The sequence below is a fragment of the Carettochelys insculpta genome, chromosome 1 (assembly GCF_033958435.1).
Source record: "Carettochelys insculpta isolate YL-2023 chromosome 1, ASM3395843v1, whole genome shotgun sequence".
NCBI lineage: Eukaryota > Metazoa > Chordata > Testudines > Carettochelyidae > Carettochelys > Carettochelys insculpta.
The window spans coordinates 123,871,507-123,888,901 of NC_134137.1; the positions used below are offsets into that span (position 1 = coordinate 123,871,507).

General features: G+C 42.9%; 2 protein-coding genes across 3 annotated transcripts in view; one reads left to right on the forward strand and one right to left on the reverse strand.

The window, feature by feature from the left end:
* ST6GAL2 (ST6 beta-galactoside alpha-2,6-sialyltransferase 2) overlaps window positions 1-15,479 on the forward strand; it is a 77,902-nt gene extending 62,423 nt beyond the window's left edge. For both annotated transcript variants that reach the window (XM_074983251.1, XM_074983252.1), the window contains one exon: window positions 13,627-15,479. In XM_074983251.1, coding sequence (XP_074839352.1) covers window positions 13,627-13,895 — 269 coding nt within the window. In that variant the 3' untranslated portion in view covers window positions 13,896-15,479. The remainder of the gene's footprint in view (window positions 1-13,626) is intronic.
* LOC142006585 (parapinopsin-like) overlaps window positions 9,216-17,395 on the reverse strand; it is a 126,380-nt gene continuing 118,200 nt past the window's right edge. The window contains exon 5 of the mRNA XM_074983253.1: window positions 9,216-10,005. Within this exon, the coding sequence (XP_074839354.1) occupies window positions 9,763-10,005 (243 nt within the window). The 3' untranslated portion in view covers window positions 9,216-9,762. The remainder of the gene's footprint in view (window positions 10,006-17,395) is intronic.

The window sequence follows — 17,395 nt, forward strand, 5'->3', positions numbered from 1 at the left end:
CAGACTGGAATCTGCATGTCCCCAACCATGAGTTCATGGCAGGGGATGAATGTTACGTTCCTCCAGCCTCCGGCACAGACTGGAGTTGTGGAACACATGCGTATTGTGTGCCTGGCCCACCCACCAAACATAATTGTTCCTAAACCGTCTGTGGTGGTGCAGCTGGGCCTGCAACACCATGAAGTATCCCTTGCAGTTGATGTATTTGGCCATGCTCTGCTCCGCAGCACAGATCGCAATGTGGGTCTCATCAATGGATGCCCTCCCACCCTGCAGGCAGAGATGGCTGCCTCGGAGTGTTACCTCCATGAGGAGGCCCCTGACAGCGGACTTCCCCCACACTGAACTGGTTGCCCACCAACTGGTAACTTTCAGGGGGCATCGAGCTTCCAGAGGATGATTGTTACCCACTTCTCCACAGGGATGGAGGGCTGCAGCTGGGTGGCACGTCTCCGGAGGGCAGGGGTGAGCCAGGCACAGTGCTCCAAGGTGTCCTTCTGTATGCATAAGTTTTGGAGCCACTGCTGGTCTTCCCACTGCCCCATGACCAGCCAGTCCCACTAGTCCGAACTGGTGTGGTGCCTGCAGGGCTGTTTGTGCACTGGGTGGGATGGGTGCAGTTGTGCAAGACCTGCACCCAGGGTGCCATCCCTCAAGGTGCTCTCAGGCTCACTCTTGATGGGATAGAGGAAGACAGCTGCCAGAAAGTTCAGCCCCAGCCGCAGCACAGCCTTGTGGGGCCATTGGAAGCCCGGGGCAGCTCCAGCAACATAGCACCCAGGGACTGTCTGTGTGTGCCCCCGCCCACCTCCCCCAAAAGTAGGGCAAGCACAGTGAGAGCTCTGCTGTCCATCACAGGGGTAGGCAAGCCCGCAGCAGGGCTAAGGAATGGCTATATGGAGGGGTCCTTTTAAGTGGCCATCTCCGCGGAGCTGTGGCTGACATTGTTCCAGATGGTGGTTTTGTCAATAGAGTGGCTGGGCTTTTTGGCCACTTTCTGTCGACAGAGTGGATCACTCTGTCAATGCACCTTGCTGTCTAGATGCACTCTGTCGGCAGAAGTTTTGTTGCAAGATATCTTCCGACGTGAACCTTTGCCGACAAAACCCTGCGTTCTAGACATAGCCTAAGAAAGATCCTGTTTGTTATAGCAGACTAAATTGCAACTATGAATTTCCAGAGGTAGAGGGACTTATTGCCTTATAATATAAGCCTGCACTTGTAACTTGGACCAAAGTAAACATGCATTAAAAACAGTTTACTAGAATGACTTTTATCTAAATCAAGATTGGCAGCTCTGCAGTTAAAACTGATGCATAACCCTTGTCACTTACATATTCTCCCAAATGACAGAAGTGAACATTTGGAATTCAAATACAGCAAACTCTTTCATATCCGGCATTCTATTACCTGGAATTCTCAAATAACTGGCATTTTAACCTTAAGTAAATTTTAGTTACGTTTTCCAAAACTACAATATAGTGAAAGTAAATACAAATAATACAGTGTAAGTTTACAGTGTACAATACTACTGTTAGTGAGTAAAGTAATCTGCATACATATTTGTTTCTTAATATCTAACCTTGTTTTTCTCCAGTGTTATGCATTGCTAGGTTACTTCTCTGTTACCTGGAATATTTGAATATCTGGCAACTTCCTGGTCCCGAGGCTGCCGGATGGATGTGAAAGAGTTTACAATACATAGACAATACTCATAACATAGAAAATGATACATGCACAAAAATAGGATATACATTTTCAGCACATTATACCATTGAAAATATTAAGTTATGAGAAGTATTTTGTCCAAAGCATCTCAGAGTTATGCATATTTTCATTCATAATCCATTTTTCATAATGCATGAGGGCATTCCCGCAGAAGCTCTTCCTCCCCTTGTCAAAAACAGCCGTGGGGGGACCGAATGAAGGAAATCTAGTATATCTTTGAGCAGACTTGCTGGATTGGCCTGGGTGTGCAAGTTAGGCAGAGGAGCACCTATCTTTCCCCTAGTTCATGGATTGCTTAGCAGAGATAGGTGCTTTACTTCACCTTGGGCTTGTCTACCGTACCACCCTTCCTTCAAAGGAAGGATCATAATTAAGGTGTTGGAAGTTTGCTAATGAAGTGTTGCTGTGCATAGGCAAATCTGGAGTTTAAATCTAATGGCGTCCTATGTTTGGGTCCTAACCCATAGGTTGGGAATCCCTACTTTAGGGCCTCACTTTTCGCTCAGAACATTTTCATCTTTTGTGGTTCTTATAATCTACAGTAGCCAAGAAATGCAAATTTCATCCCAACAATATGTCTCATTGGGCTGAAAACTAAAAGACTCTACTAGAATAGTGCTGAAATCATGTTTTATCATCATGATTACAGACATAGCAATCTTTGTACGGAGTCCTTTTTAAACATGTGAACTGTGTAAAATTCATCCTCATCCAGTCTGATGACAATCACTTAGTGTGTGTTACCACTCACTGATGGATGAAGTATGTGCCATTGCATACAGGCATAGGGCATAAGCTTGCATAGTTTCTATGCCAGTGTGAAATTGGTAAGCCTCAAAAGGCAGCATAAATTTTGTGCCTTGAGTAACTAGTCTTGCAGCAGTCAGTCCAATAGGGGATCAAACCTACTGCAGGCCGCAGGAGTGGAGCTTCTTTCAGGCACAGGGAATGCATGTGCACAGGGATGTATCTTGGTCCAGATTCACAAAAGGACCTAGGCATTGTAATGCTCAGCACTTCAGTGTCTAAAAGATAAACTCCCAGGAACAATACTGAGATTCACAGAGCCTGAGTTAAGCAAAATTTTGAGGAGTAAAGGGACTTGGAAGTTGCCCCTGCACTTTGAAGTACCGGCGGGTGAGCTGCGGCTAGACATGTGCTGATACTTCAAAGTTTAAAACTAAAGTTTAAATGTAAACTAACGTTTAGATTTAAGGATCACCAGAAGCTTGGAGTTGCGTGTGGCTGTTAAAGGAGCCATTTGCAGCTCCTTAACATGGCAGCCAGCAGATCTCTCTAGCAATAGAGAAGCAATTATGAATTACAAAGATAGCTTCTCTGCCTTTGATATTCAGTCATCCCGGGCAAGCCACTGAATAGACTCTTGTAGTAAGTAATTTTGCGCCCCTCCTCCCTTCTCCCCCCATTTGCCCTCTTCTGTTCTATGTAGCTGATTTGTCAGTTTTCATTTGTTTTTCTTTCCCCAACCACAACTGAGATCAACTATAATAAAATATTAAAAAACTATAATCAACATAGTGTTATTTTATTATTATGAATGTATTTCCCTTTTACTTTGAAATAACTACTATGAATATATAAATATGAGGGCGTGCAATTTTATATTCTTATCTCAGGCACAAAATTCGCTAGTTACGGCACTGCTCCCCACCCCACCCCAATTTTTGAATGGCCTTGGGTCACCAAGTCTTCCTGAATTGTCAAAATGGGTCCCCATCTGGAAAAGGCTGGGAACTGCTGCGCTAAAGAGAGAACACAGAGCATGAGATAACAACACGCAAGCAGGCAGGGATGCCCATTTTGGGTGGTGAAGACATGCCATCATGACAGCTGCATCACTAGAGACTTAAAAAATGGTAGAACACAAGAAGGAGAGAAGGTAGCAGAGGAACGAGTAAGTAGAAGTGTAACAGAAGAGAGAAGTGAGCAAATGGAAGTACAGAGGAGTGAGACGCAGCACCTTTTTTCAGACATAGTGTGTGTTTGAGGCACAGCACACAACTTTGTCCTCCCCCGAACTAAAAGGGCCCTGAACAGATGAGGTGGGGAGATTCATTATTGTTTTGAGTGGGGTAGGTGGTGTTTGGAATGAATACTGCAGGTGTGTTAATTTCTTGAAGCACTGCTAGGAGCCAGAGATCCAGACAGGAAGCTTAATTAGAGTAGAACCCACTGCTAGGTTTTTATTTATTTATTTTTTTTAATGACATGTAACCCCAACAACATCCTCACCTGAACATGAATGGAACAGGCCAGTTTTGTTTACTCTTACTTTTGAGCTTAAGGGATGTTATCAACTGTTGAAAGAGGTGTGGATGGAATTGCAGACTTGGTAAGCAAGCTGGGTATTTTCTTTCAAGGTGATGCCAAAGTATAAGGAAACTAATTAGAGCAAACAGGGTATTTGGAAACCTATGCTGAACTTCCCCCTCTGTGTGACTAGTGGTACCTGTTACTGCATCGCACAGGCCTGGTTGGGTACTGAAATATGCAGTGGCAGGTATGGTTCTCCAAAATATTAATGTACATATGTATTTATACAACTGTGGTGGCCGGGGTGGCAATCAGGAGAGAGGCCTTGTAGTGCTAACAAACACACCATCCTAGTCACAGAGAGATTGCAGTCTAAACTGGGCCACTGCACAGTACTTCAGGGTCACAATTCCAGTTTTGCATCAAGTAATAAACACTTCTAGCTACCCCGACTCCTCCATCTCCCATACACCAGAATCAGAAGGGCTCAGGAGGAAGAGGGACATTTTGTGGTGTCTAGAGTATTACATCCTGACAGTACCTTATAAGAATGGGCTCCCCTCTACAACTGCTGAAGTGGCAGAAGAAATGGGCTGTTGGTATGCGGTGTGTGCAGCCAGTATCCAAAGCCACAAGTTACTTCCAGCACCATCCTGGAGTAACATGCCTTAAGCCATAGTTTGCTGTGACTTCAGCCCCTTTCCTGTCCCATGAATCTTTTGATATTGTCATTATAGTTCTCATTAAGCCACTGTACAACAGGCAGTTGCCTTTCTGTGGTCCCTCGCTGAGGTGCTAAAGGTAGTTGTTGGGCCACCTTCCAGCTTTGAACATTGAGAGGATGTGCCTTTCGCTGGTGGTAATTTTCTTCAGCAGCTGCCCAGGATTAAAGGGGTCTTGTGTCAGCTGGTGTGCTCTGGTCACTATTTGCCTAAGGGATGGAGACAAGCTGCCTCAGCCATTGGAGCTGACATTTAGTTGGCTAATGCTGTAATGGTCTCTTTCCTTCAATTCAGGAACTTGCTTTTGCCCATCTTCTGCGCACACGTTGTGTTTAGTTGCTGATACTAGCTTTCACGGTAATATTTGGCAAAAGGCCTTTGAGTGTTTGAATCACTTGGGCTACGTGGAGTACACAGAACACTTGATTCACATATTAAGCAGTATCACAGCTGCTAGTTCAGACGACTTACCCCAAGTAGGTAATATAAGAAATAAAGTAGGATATGGCAACATTCCAAGAGAGCTTGGTTTTGAGAAAATATAAGCAGTAATTAAGTACATATTTTATTGAAAAATAAATACTTGTTTCAGAATTTACAGTTACACTAGAGTTCAAAACCACAGGTAGGCATTGATTATTGATTACTCTGTCTTCAACTTCCTGTGCATGCGTAAATCAAGAAAATATGACCAAGAGAATTGTTACACAGGTAGAGTAAACCCTCAATTGAATAGGCCCTGGTTCAGCGGACTTCATGAGCAACAGATGTCCACCAGTACCCCTACGCCCCCCATGTTCCCGAAGTCTGCTGAGGTCTGTAAAATCCTAAACCTACTAGCCCTCCTGCCTCCCCAAAAAAGTGGTCTAAGGCAACTTACCAGAGCCTCTGGAGCCGCCACTGCTTCAGCTTCCTGATACAGGTCGAACCTTTCTAGTCTGGGATGCTCTCAACCAGCAACATTCATAATCCAACATGATTTCAGTTAGCTGACAGCCGCTGGAGCCACCACGCGTTCTTCTCACCAGGGGTGGGGTACGTACATAGGCAGATGGCACTTAATTGTGTACAGGCTTCATCCCTGGTGGGAGGAGTGCATGGTGGCTCCAGTGGCAGTGGCGGCTCCTCCAGGCTGCAGTGACAGTGAGGCTTCAAGATATGGTGGCTCCCGCTGCTGCGTCATCATCATCATCTCCAGCCATGGCAGTAGCAAGACTCCGGCTGCCGTGGAGGGGCTCCAAGCTGCGGCCATGGGGGAGACTCCAGCTGCAGCGGAGCTCCTGCAGCCATGGAGGCAGCGGAGTCTCCAGCCACGGTGGGGTTCTCAGCTGCGGCGGGGCTCCTGCAGCCACAGCCGGGCTCCAAGCCACAGCCGTAGCAGAGTGTCCAGCTTCAGTTCCTCCAGTGGCAACGCCAGCTCCAGAGGCGGTTGCTCTTGTGAGGGACTGGGGTGGCAGGAGCCTGCTGTGAGTGGGTGCTTTATGCCATCTCTTTAGAATAGAAAATGTTGTTTCTTAGTTACAGTAAACAGACTTTACAGCATTAATGGACACCACTCTCACCCTATTAATCCATTAAATCAAGGGTTTGCTGTACGTTAGCAACTGGTTTTCATTCAAGACACGGACATAAAACCACTTCAAATGGCATGTTAACGAGAAGACTGCTGCTGAGCTCTACCTAGGCTTAAAAAGAACGCTTGCATAAGTCAAAAAGAAATGATGACATTGTTAAAACCCATTCGTTATTTTAAAACCATTCACCTTTGTTACTGTTACCTTGATTTAGCTAGCAATCTGTTAACTAGTTACTGAAAACGAAATTAGATGGGTGTAGCGGTTACTCTTCAGATAAGTTTTGCTTAAATATCATGCAGTAAGAAAACATTCAAATATTTAAGAAGCTTCAGCTTCCTGATACAGGTTGAACCTTTCTAGTCTGGCATGCTCTCAACCAGCAACATTCATAATCCAACATGATTTCAGTTAGGTGGATGCCCACTTATCACTGGTGTGGCCAAGTTTGCCGTGGTCCCATAAAGTTTGTTTACAGCCCCTAATCGTGGCTGTTCGTGTTCTGTGCTGTTATTTAGCTGTAATTCACTCATAAATGTCTTCTAAGACTCCAGTAAGCTGTGGAAGTATAGGTAATGCTAGCAGACTATTTTGACCTCCCATGGTCGGGCATATTTTCTGATTTGGCCCTGGCCAGGTCCCAAGGGTGCTGGACTAGAGAGGCATAACCTGCATACACAGATGAGTAAACTTATTTTATATAGCATTCCAGGCATTTTTCTGTCACATTTCATCTTTTCATTCTGTGTGGTGGGTTTCCCTAGTGCTCCGGTATATCATCTCACCTTGAATGAAACACTTAACAGCACACAGTAATATTGGTTAGCAGATTCATATCTGACTTTACAGAATACAGTATAATTGATAGATGGTGCAACTTTCTGTGTTTACAGTAAAATATATTGATTTCTAATTAAACGACACAATGCAAAAAGCTACAGCAAACACAAGTATATTACTGCTTATGTCTAGACACAAAAGCCATTTGGTGACATTTAATTAGTGTTGATTTTTCTGAAAATAGTAGTAGTGTTCTCTTCTGGTTAATATTTGTCACCTTTGACTGAGCAAACAGGCATGAAATTGTCTTTTCTTGAAAATGAACACAGCATTTTTCTTCATTTAAAAAAAATTCTATTAAAGCCACAGAACTGAAAGTTACGCACGTGGACGAAACAAAGTATATCGTGGTGGCATCATGCTGCCCCCTGTTACAAACATGAGCAACTTCTCCTGAATCCAGTTACCTGAACACCAACAAGAATGTTCACATGTACATTAGTTTTGTAGCATTCGTTATGCTGTGTTTGATCATAAATCCTGAAATTAATGTACTCTATTAAACGAAGTAGTTGAAAAATAGTTAAATTGTTAAACTTAGTTGTGTGACTGCTACTGTGATGCATGGGAAAACATTACATGTACAGAGTGGTGGGATAATCAGATTACATGTATCTGATTAGTAGATTGTAAGCGTGACTTTGTTCAGTCTCTCACATAAGCAGATAGCTTTTAAAGATTTCTTTTATGCTGAATTCTTAAACGAACACCTGTGGGTCTCATTTTCAGAGTTAGTGAACATCACAACTTTTAACAAAACTTGTGGGTACCAGCACTTCTGAAAAATCAAATCCTGTATCTGTACTTCTGCACTGTAAATAACTAAGTAAAGAGTTTTGCTAAGTCAAAAGCTGAGCTGAAGTTTTGGTTAATATTTGAATTAGATTCCTTAATTCAGATGCTTTAAAATATCAGCTGTTATACTGAGTTATATTAAATTATATTCTATGTACTTACAAACAAGGGAAAATGTTTTTAAAAATTAATTTGCTAACCACAAAGCCCAGTTGTATTATGGAAAAGATGTATGTTACACATTGAAATGCCCTCGAGTCATTAAAATGACAAACTCCAACATTTTTCTGATAGTCACTGTGATTTCCCTTTCCTATTTTCCTCAACTTTTCCTAGTTATACCCCTTGTCCTGCAACATTAATCTCCCTTAGTACTTATTGAATGTGGCTATTTATTGCTGTTCTGCATGCTGGCTGGCTAATACTCATTTTTTTCTGGATGTAATTCAGTCAGTTTAGGTGGTTGATGATATGGTTTGTATTTGAGTACATGCAGTTTTGCATGCAGTCATTTACAGGAGACATTTTTCATACCCCGCCACTCTGTGTGAACAAATGAGATATTGATCAAATATAGAAGAGATTTATATATGGCCAATGCAAGAAATCATTTGCATGTGTAAATTTGATTACTTGCTTACACAAGTGATAATGTTCATTTACAGGATCACATTCTGCAAATTTGGCCAATGAAGGATAATGGAAATAATTACGTGATTAGTAAGTAGCATAGGTTACAAAATAAATAAATTTGACAACGTTGATTACTGTTTGGGGCAGAAGTGAATTAATAAATGTGAATTCAGTACAATATTTACCGATGTTCACGTAAATCTTTCAAAATTCAGGCTCTGGCAGACGAGGAAAAAGGTACCTGTAGCATAAATAGTAGGGCAAGCAGCGGAAGGGCCAAGTGTACCTCCTACTCCTTTGCTAAAAACCCCTTCTTGCCCCCACACAATGGCTTGGTTAGTCAGCACTGTGTCTTTTATTCTTTGGCTGGTGCAGGGAGCACTTCCCCGCTACCTCCTCCCCCACCACCACCTCCCTCAAATCTACCTTACGCCCTGTAGTAAATGTCTGGCTGCTTGTTGTGGAGAGATCAGCTGCAAGAACAGATAGGCAGTATGCCCTGCCAGACTGTGTAACAGATGCAACAAGCATTGAAAGTAAGAGATCTGTGTTATCACCCACCTAAATTGACTGAACTACACCTGGAAAGAAATAAGTATTAGCCAGCCAGGGTGCAGAACAGCAATAAATAGCTACATGCAATAAGTGCTCAAGGAGATAACTGTTGCAAGGTAAGGGGGTATAATTAGAAAAAATTGTGTGAAATTAAGAAAGAGAAATCAGAATGACTATCAGAAAAATCTTGGAGTTTTTTTAGGCTGTGCATTAAGGAAGGGGTCGAATCTCCATCACTCATTTTTATATGTACAGGAGACCAAAATACTAGCAGGGCACAATCCAGCAGTGGAAAGGGAATAAACTAGATGATGCATGCATCCTTCATATAGATTAACAATGTCTCCAAGAGTCAATCAGATTATAAAGATTGAAACTTCACTGCTTTTCAACTCTCCTTTAAATAATTTACTTATATGTGTAAGGTCCCCTATATGTTTTAAAAAAACTACCACATCAAACTATTTATGCAGTGATTTTCCAACTTGGTTGCTATTGAGAAATAACAACAGATGCCCAATTTTGCTCTTGTCATATTTTTTTCCTTTTCCACAAACAGGAATGTCCTTTAGGAAGCTACAGGTAAACTGGGTAGCATGCCAATAAAACAATATAAACCGGTTCAGGCTTTTGCCAGTTTGTCAGAGAGAACTGTCCTTAAACATCTCTGGTGTGTCTTCTGAAGCTGGCTCCAGGCTTGACTCTGGGCTCAGAAGATGAGTCACTTTTTCATCCGTTTCAGGAAGTATTTGATTGTTACATGCAGTTGCGCTTTTAACTTTCTCATTCAGCTGAAAAATGTTTACCTTAGAGTGACACGTAGATTTTCCATCAGCAGATGAAGGCAGGTGGCAGTGGAAAAGTAGAAGAAAGCATTTGTAAAACTGAAAAAAAGAAAAATGTTTTTAAACATTGCTTCTAGACAAATTTAAAAATCAGTACATCTCTAGTTGCAGTTGCAGACAGGGATTCGCACTGAATTATTAGGCTCGTCAATTTGTAATTAAACATTTCTCACTCTAGATCCACATTCCTTGTCGCTTGTAGGTTAAACAGTTACGTTTTGCATGTTTGGGCATCTTTCCTTTTTGGATTAGTAATTTTGCTCTTTTAAGATCATAAACATCATCTTATGTGAAAGGAATGCTTCAGTATGGGCTGAAACGTTCTAATCACTTCATGAAGTCACAAAGGGAGAGGTAATCATAAGTGAGTTGTTACAAAGTTACTTAGAAAAGATCAGAAAGGAAACGTACATAACTAATACTGCAGGGCAGGATTAAAAGAATGTGCCTTCACTTAAATAAGCATTATAAATCTGAACATTCATGATGCCAACTTCATTTTAAACCAATTTTTTGCTTAATTTGAGTAATAAACTAACTCCCTTTTAATGGTGATTGATTTTAAATCACAAGATTTAGCTCACAATATCCTTGTGGTTTTTTAATTCCAAACCTTTCTTATAGAAAAGCCAATTATCTGAGTTCTGATTTTCAACACCAAAAGTTAAACAGTAGTATTCCACCTGTAGCCTTGCTTTGAAACACATTTCCTCTCGATGAGCTGACATATTGTAACTGGAGTTTCTATGAACAGTGGTGTTTTTTTTTAAATGACATTAAATAAAGAACTGCCGTCTCAGGTGTTAGTCAGTCAGTAGTTTTGACAGGCTTATGTAAAGCTGAAGCACAGCCCGTAACTAGTAAATCACTAGGGTAGTTTAGGCTGCCAATATTTTCATACTAATCCTTTCTTAAGGAGCATAAAAAAGGTGAGCCAATTCATTGATCTCCCTTTTCAAAAATACAGAATCCCTTTCTTAGTACAAATTTATCATCCTATTATTGGGGCCACTGAGAAGACAGGGCTTTCCTAGGGCTTTCCTAGGTCCTGCAGAATCTACATCCCCCTGGCTCCCAAACCCCCTGCGTTATTCATACAGAGGTTCCATGCATGGACGTGCGGTAAAGATGACAATCCCCAGCACTGTAGAAGTAATTTTTTACTTGCTTTAAGTAGGAAGCAAATCTCTGCTGATCCTGGTGGATGTCTTAGGAATTGCTGGCTACGTCTGCACTACCAGATAAATTTGATTTTATTAAATCGATTTTATAATGCTGGGTTTTATAAATTCAATTTTGAGTATCCTCACTTCCCACAAAGTCGAGTTAGTGCTGCCACACTAGAGTGGCCAAACACAGACTGTTGCAGCAAGGCATTGTGGGAGGAGTTTCCTCAGCCCTGCATTCTGCACCCTCCACCCAAGCCCTGCTGCACCCCCATCGCTGGCAGCACTCACCCTGCTGTCTGGTTCCCAGGTCCCCACAGCTTGGGTGACCTGGGAAACTGACCAGCACCGCTGCACCTGCCTCAGGGGAGCCAGGTGCTGCACTGGTGAGTTTCCTGGCTCCTGTGAGTGGCAGGCAAGCAGGAGCCAGATGCAGCAGTGCTTCCAGTTTCTCAGCTCCCTGTCACTTGCAGGAGCCAGGAAACTAACCAAGGCTGCTGTGCTGATCAGTTTCTGGGCTCCTGTAGCAGGCAGCTGGGAGCCAGGTGCAACAATGTCAGTCAGCCTCTGGAGGCAAATGGATTCAATTCAAAGACGTAGCGCTTCCACACCAGCCTTCATTCCAACTATTGAATTTGAACTTGATGCTATATCCACCCAGTTCCACTGATGATACGCTGTCGGTATTAGTGCTCCCAAAATCCAGCTCATGGTGTTTACCGTGAAGACGGTCACTTGGTACAATCGAGCTAACTGCATTAAATTTGAATTAATTTCATAGTGTAGACATAGCCCTAGATGCAGTTGAAAACGTGAAGCTGAACGAGAGTAAATGGTTCTGCGTTATGCTGGATGCACCTGTTCCTCAGTCAAATCCAAGGGTGTCACCATGGGCACTTGTCCTCATCTAAAGTGTCCCAACCGTAGAACTGCAACCTCCTGCGCATCTATATCACCTTCTTTAGCACAGTCTGAGAGGCTGCAGACTCTAGTGCTGCCAGTGCATGGATGAGACTCAGCTCCCTATATTTCTCTACCTCCCTATGAAATTCCCCTGGGTCCAAAATGTCTCCATGCCTCAAAAGAAGCCAGTGGATGGATGAAGAGCACCTCGCTCAACCCCCACTCTAAGAAAGTCACCAGTTATGATAACAGGAAGTCGGAAATACTTTGAGGAACTCAGAAATACTCTAACCTAACCCCCGTGAAGAATAACGTCCAGACACGAGGCTGTGGAAGTGGTGGGAGGAATCTGGGTGAATGCTGGGCTCCTTGCTACAGCTGGGTGCTCATATGGCTAGGCTGGCAGGACGTGCTTTGCTTCCCCTGTGGCGAGCATGCTGTTCCTTTATAAATATGAACCCAGAAGTTCCCTGTGGCTCGCCAGTGGGGCTCAAACTGTGCCCAAACCTAGAAGCCTTCTAGTGGAAATGCTGGCCTTTTCAGTGTAGTCTTACCCCCATCAATGACTTCCTATAACTAAATGTTGATGGAACTTGTTCACGTCTTTGAAGTTGAGCATGTATGCAAATGTTTACAGGATCAGGGCATAGATAAACATCTGAAACCGGGGCAAGGGAAGGCAGAACTCTCGCAAGTTTCTATGTTTCTACATAATTTTGTTCAGTGTTTAGGTATGAAGATGATGGTATCCAAAAATATCTTAGTGTATATTGATATAACTTACACAGCATCTAGTGTGCTAGGTGTGTCAGAAGTATATAGAAATATGGTCTGCATAGGCAAACAATGGTCTCCTGCTGCCAGCCCTGAGCAGTTCCAGAACTGGCCAGTATGCTGCAGCTGGCCCCTGCTTGGCTGCCCTGGCCCTGGCTCCCACCTCTGCCATGGTGGCTTGGCTCCCATCCCTGCAACAGGCTGCTCCAGTCCCCCATGGTGGCCCCAGCTCCCAGCCCTGCTGCAGCCCCAGATCTGGGAGCTGGGGCAGCTGCAGTAAGGTTGGGAGTCAGACCGCTTCTCCCTAGGTGCGGCTTTCCCGCCGCTGCTGGGCCACCATTCTTGGCTGTGGCTCCCCAGCCCCTGCTCTGGCCACCAGGCTCTCTAGTCCAGCAACATCCATGGTCATAGCAGACCAGAGAGCACCGAATTTCAGAGGTACAACCTGTACACAAATAAGGACTAATGATAAAAATCAATGGGATTTGAATTGTAAGGTTTAGCATATGCCTGGATTAGTTCCGTGATCTTGTCATGCAATTTTTGGATGTAATCTCTTCAGTGAGCTGAGAAGGAGATGGTACTACGGGGTTTTATAAACCTAGTATAGGTTTCTTAGGTCTATTGTCCTGTTATTGTCAACACATGGTCTGACATAACAGTGTGATGTGGCAATTGTGTATTACTTTTGAATATTTTGCAACTAAATACAATAAAGCACTTTGAGATGCATGGTGAAAGAAAGCAGAGGATGGGGTTGCAGAAAAATTCTCAGAAGGTAATCTAGCTTTATTTTTGTTCTTAAATTTCATTTCAGGGATCCTCATCATGATGTCCATGTGCAACGAAGTGCACGTGTATGAATACATTCCTTCAGTCCGACAAACTGACCTTTGTCACTACCATGAACTATACTATGATGCAGCTTGTACCTTAGGGGCTTATCATCCACTACTGTATGAGAAACTGCTGGTACAGAGGATGAACAAAGGTTTGCAGGATGATCTGTATCGGAAGGGGAAAGTAATCTTGCCAGGGTTCAGGTCTATGAAGTGCCCTGGACAGGATCACTTCCTGCACCTGTAAAAGTGAATCATTCAAAAATAATGTGCAATAAGGTACTACTGTCGTACTATAAACAACAAAGGAATACTTGAAATGTATCTTAGACCAACCTAGTCTTGAGTCTATAAACTGTAATTGTAATTAAGTAGCAGACATGAAAGTTTGTTCCTTCCTAAGCCTGAGTATTTATAACTGCTTTGCAAATAGCTTAAAAAAAAAAAAGGCTTTGCTTACGAAAGGTGCAGAGGCACAGTTAGACAGAAATGCAACGTATTGTTTTGGGCTTGACCTGTCAGAAATCATCATTAGAGGCTACTTATGCCTCATTTACTAGATGCCAAACTTAAAAGGACAAAAGTTAACGGTTAAATCGGACACTGTGGAACAGCCTGTATAATCATACGTGGAACTATCTGCTGAGACATGATTTATTATCTTACTACAGGATTTTTGCCCCCATCCCCACCCTGCCTCCCAAATCATGGTTTTGAACTGGGCATGCTATGACTATAATGGGACTAGTTCTTATTTACACAAGGTGCTCTTACTCCTCTCTGTTAGGGTAAATGCGCCTTAAAGGGAGTGTAATGGGACCTTCTTAAATGACAATCAGGCCCAAGAGCTAGTCATTGTATTCAGGTGGATTCTGCAACCAGAAAGTTACAAGTGATGTTTACTCCCTTTTAAATGGTTATTACTCTACACGCAGCCAGGTAGTTTAAATAACTACAGTACTACTGCACATATCTGTCATGGTCCATGCAGATGCTGCATTCAGGCACAGGGTGAAGAGACGAGGATCTCCTCAGTTCTTCAGAACATACTCAATCTGCCCTCATTCAGCTCCCACAGGTGGCTGGCAAGGGGCACAAGTGAGAACAAAAGGGTGCATGGATTGTCGGCCCGGGAGCAGTTTTCCCCTCTGTGCACATATGTACGTGTACACTCAGGGAGAATGGAGACAAGGTGCTTTGCTTGCCTGCGTAAATTTGGAAGTAAGTTGTAAAAAAAAGATTTCTTGCAAGAAGATTATTCAAAAATATAGGCCAGCCTTTTCAAAGTACATAAGCATTTTGGATGGGGAGAGTTCCTGAATTATTTGGCTCTTCTGTTTCGGTACCCCTCCCCCCTCATTAAATGTGTTTATTACTGCTTTTTTTAAAGTGTGGCTGGGGGGGAGGGTGTTTTTTTTTCATGAGACAAGAACAAGTTGTCAGCATTTTTAATTGAGAATTATAGAGTCTGTATTCTGCAAACATTGTAAAACCTTTAGAAAACTGACTACGGCTTGCACCCTGAGACCTTCTCATAATTTCATTGTAAAAACACAGCACAGGTATTCTCAAAACCACTTCTGAAATCCACCTGGCTTCAATGCATTTAAAATATTTTACTTGACAGAATTCAGTTTCAGGCTGGAAATGGGTTAATGTTCTTTTTGCTTTTTAATATTTGGTTTTGCAGTAAGAAAAATTCAGTAGGTGTGATTATGTACAAAAACCCCATATGTATCCTATCCATAGCCATTCAGCAAAAAGATCATTGTTCATAGAGACACTGTTCTTAAAAATGGTCGACAGGAACAACTTATTTCACATAGGCTACGTCTACACGTGCCCCAAACTTCGAAATGGCCATTTCGAAGTTTACTAATGAAGCGCTGAAATGCATATTCAGCGCTTCATTAGCATGCGGGCGGCAGCGGTGCTTCGAAATTGACGTGCCTTGCCACCGCGTGGCGCGTCCAGACGGGGCTCCTTTTCAAAAGGGCCCCGCCTACTTCGAAGTCCCCTTATTCCCATGAGCTCATGGGAATAAGGGGACTTCAAAGAAGGTGGCGTCCTTTTGAAAAGGAGCCCCGTCTAGACGTGCCGCGCGGCGGCAAGGCGCATCAATTTCGAAGCGCCGCTGCCGCCTGCATGCAAATGAAGCGCTGAATATGCATTTCAGCGCTTCATTAGTAAACTTCGAAATGGCCATTTGCATGGCCATTTCGAAGTTTGGGGCATGTGTAGACACGGCCATACTGAGCTTTTGGCTATTGTGAACGAGCTTGTGATGGAGAAAACTATGTTGATGTATTTTCTGTCCTCTGTTTATAAACTGTGGTTTTCAAACTTTTTTCATTTGTGGACCCCTAAAAATTTTCAGATGGAGTATGTACCCTTTCGAAAAATCTTTGACATAGTCTGTGGACTCCACGGATCTGTGACCACAGGTTAAAAACCACTTTTATAAATATAAATCAGAAGAACTTCGTAATCTTCCCCCAGCTCAACCTTTCCTGTTGTTTCCCCCCTGTAAGAGCAGAATGAGTTTATTGCATGCACTTTGCTGCCTTTTTTCAAGTTGTCATAATCTTGGGCGTTGGGATTCTTCTAAAATTCTTTCTAGCTGCTAAAAAGTGTGTCCATGGGATCCACGTATGCCTTGCATTGATTAGATAGGTATGTTCGTAAAGCATTTTTCATCCTGTGAAATGGACAGCTTTCATTAATTTCAGCCTTAGTATCTGGATGTTACATACTGATTTTGGGGGTGGGGGGAAACGTTATATTGTAATAATATTTTATGTTCAGTTTTATTCTTTAGTAGTATCCAGTCTTGGTAGTACTAGAAAACCTCGATGGAAAAAATATACTTTCCCCATATATTTTACTTCATCTTCTGTGAAACCTCTTACATGGGATTTTGCTGCCTGGGCAGAGTGGCACTTTGTCATTCAGTGATCTTAGTATCTGATCAGGGTTTCCATTTCCTATGTGCCAAGTTTATATTGGATTAGCTTCCACACTTTTCAATAAATGACGCTGATCATCTTTCACGTAACAAAGGAGTAAGCCACTGTGCCGTATGGAGGAGTCTCTCAGACTCCATAAAATAGCATGCCAATTTTCCCATGCAGTTGCCCATTCTAAACTGAAACTCTTGTTTCTATCAGGAATTAAAAATACTAGCCAGCAGTACTCTTAAGGCTGTGTCTGCACTAGCCCTCTCCTTTCAGAAGGAGCATGTTAATGAGGTATTTCGGCAGATGCTAATGAGGCGCTGCAATGAATATGTAGCGCCTCATTAGCATAATGGTGGCTGCGCGCAATTGGGAAGTGCCGCTTTTGAAATGCATGCCACCCATGTAGGCAGGGGCCTTTCGAAAGGACCCCTGACTTTGAAATCTCCTTCTTCTCATTTGGTTTTGGGAAGAAGCGGGTATTGAAGTCTGGGGGTTTCTTTAGAAAGGCCCCCATCTACACGGGTGGCACGCATTTCGAAAGCGGCACTTTCGAATTGTGCATGGCCACCATTACCCTAATGAGGCACTGCATATTCATGGCAGCGCCAAATTAGCATCTGCCAAAATACCTCATTAACATGCTCCTTCCAAAAGGAGAGGGCTAGTGTAGACATGCCCTCAGGGTGCACAACAATAAGACAGTGCTTTGTTACACTCTAGGTAGTGTGTCGTCATGTGCAGATTGTATACAGCCCTATGGACTGTAAAGATTCCTGTAAAGAAAAATGTG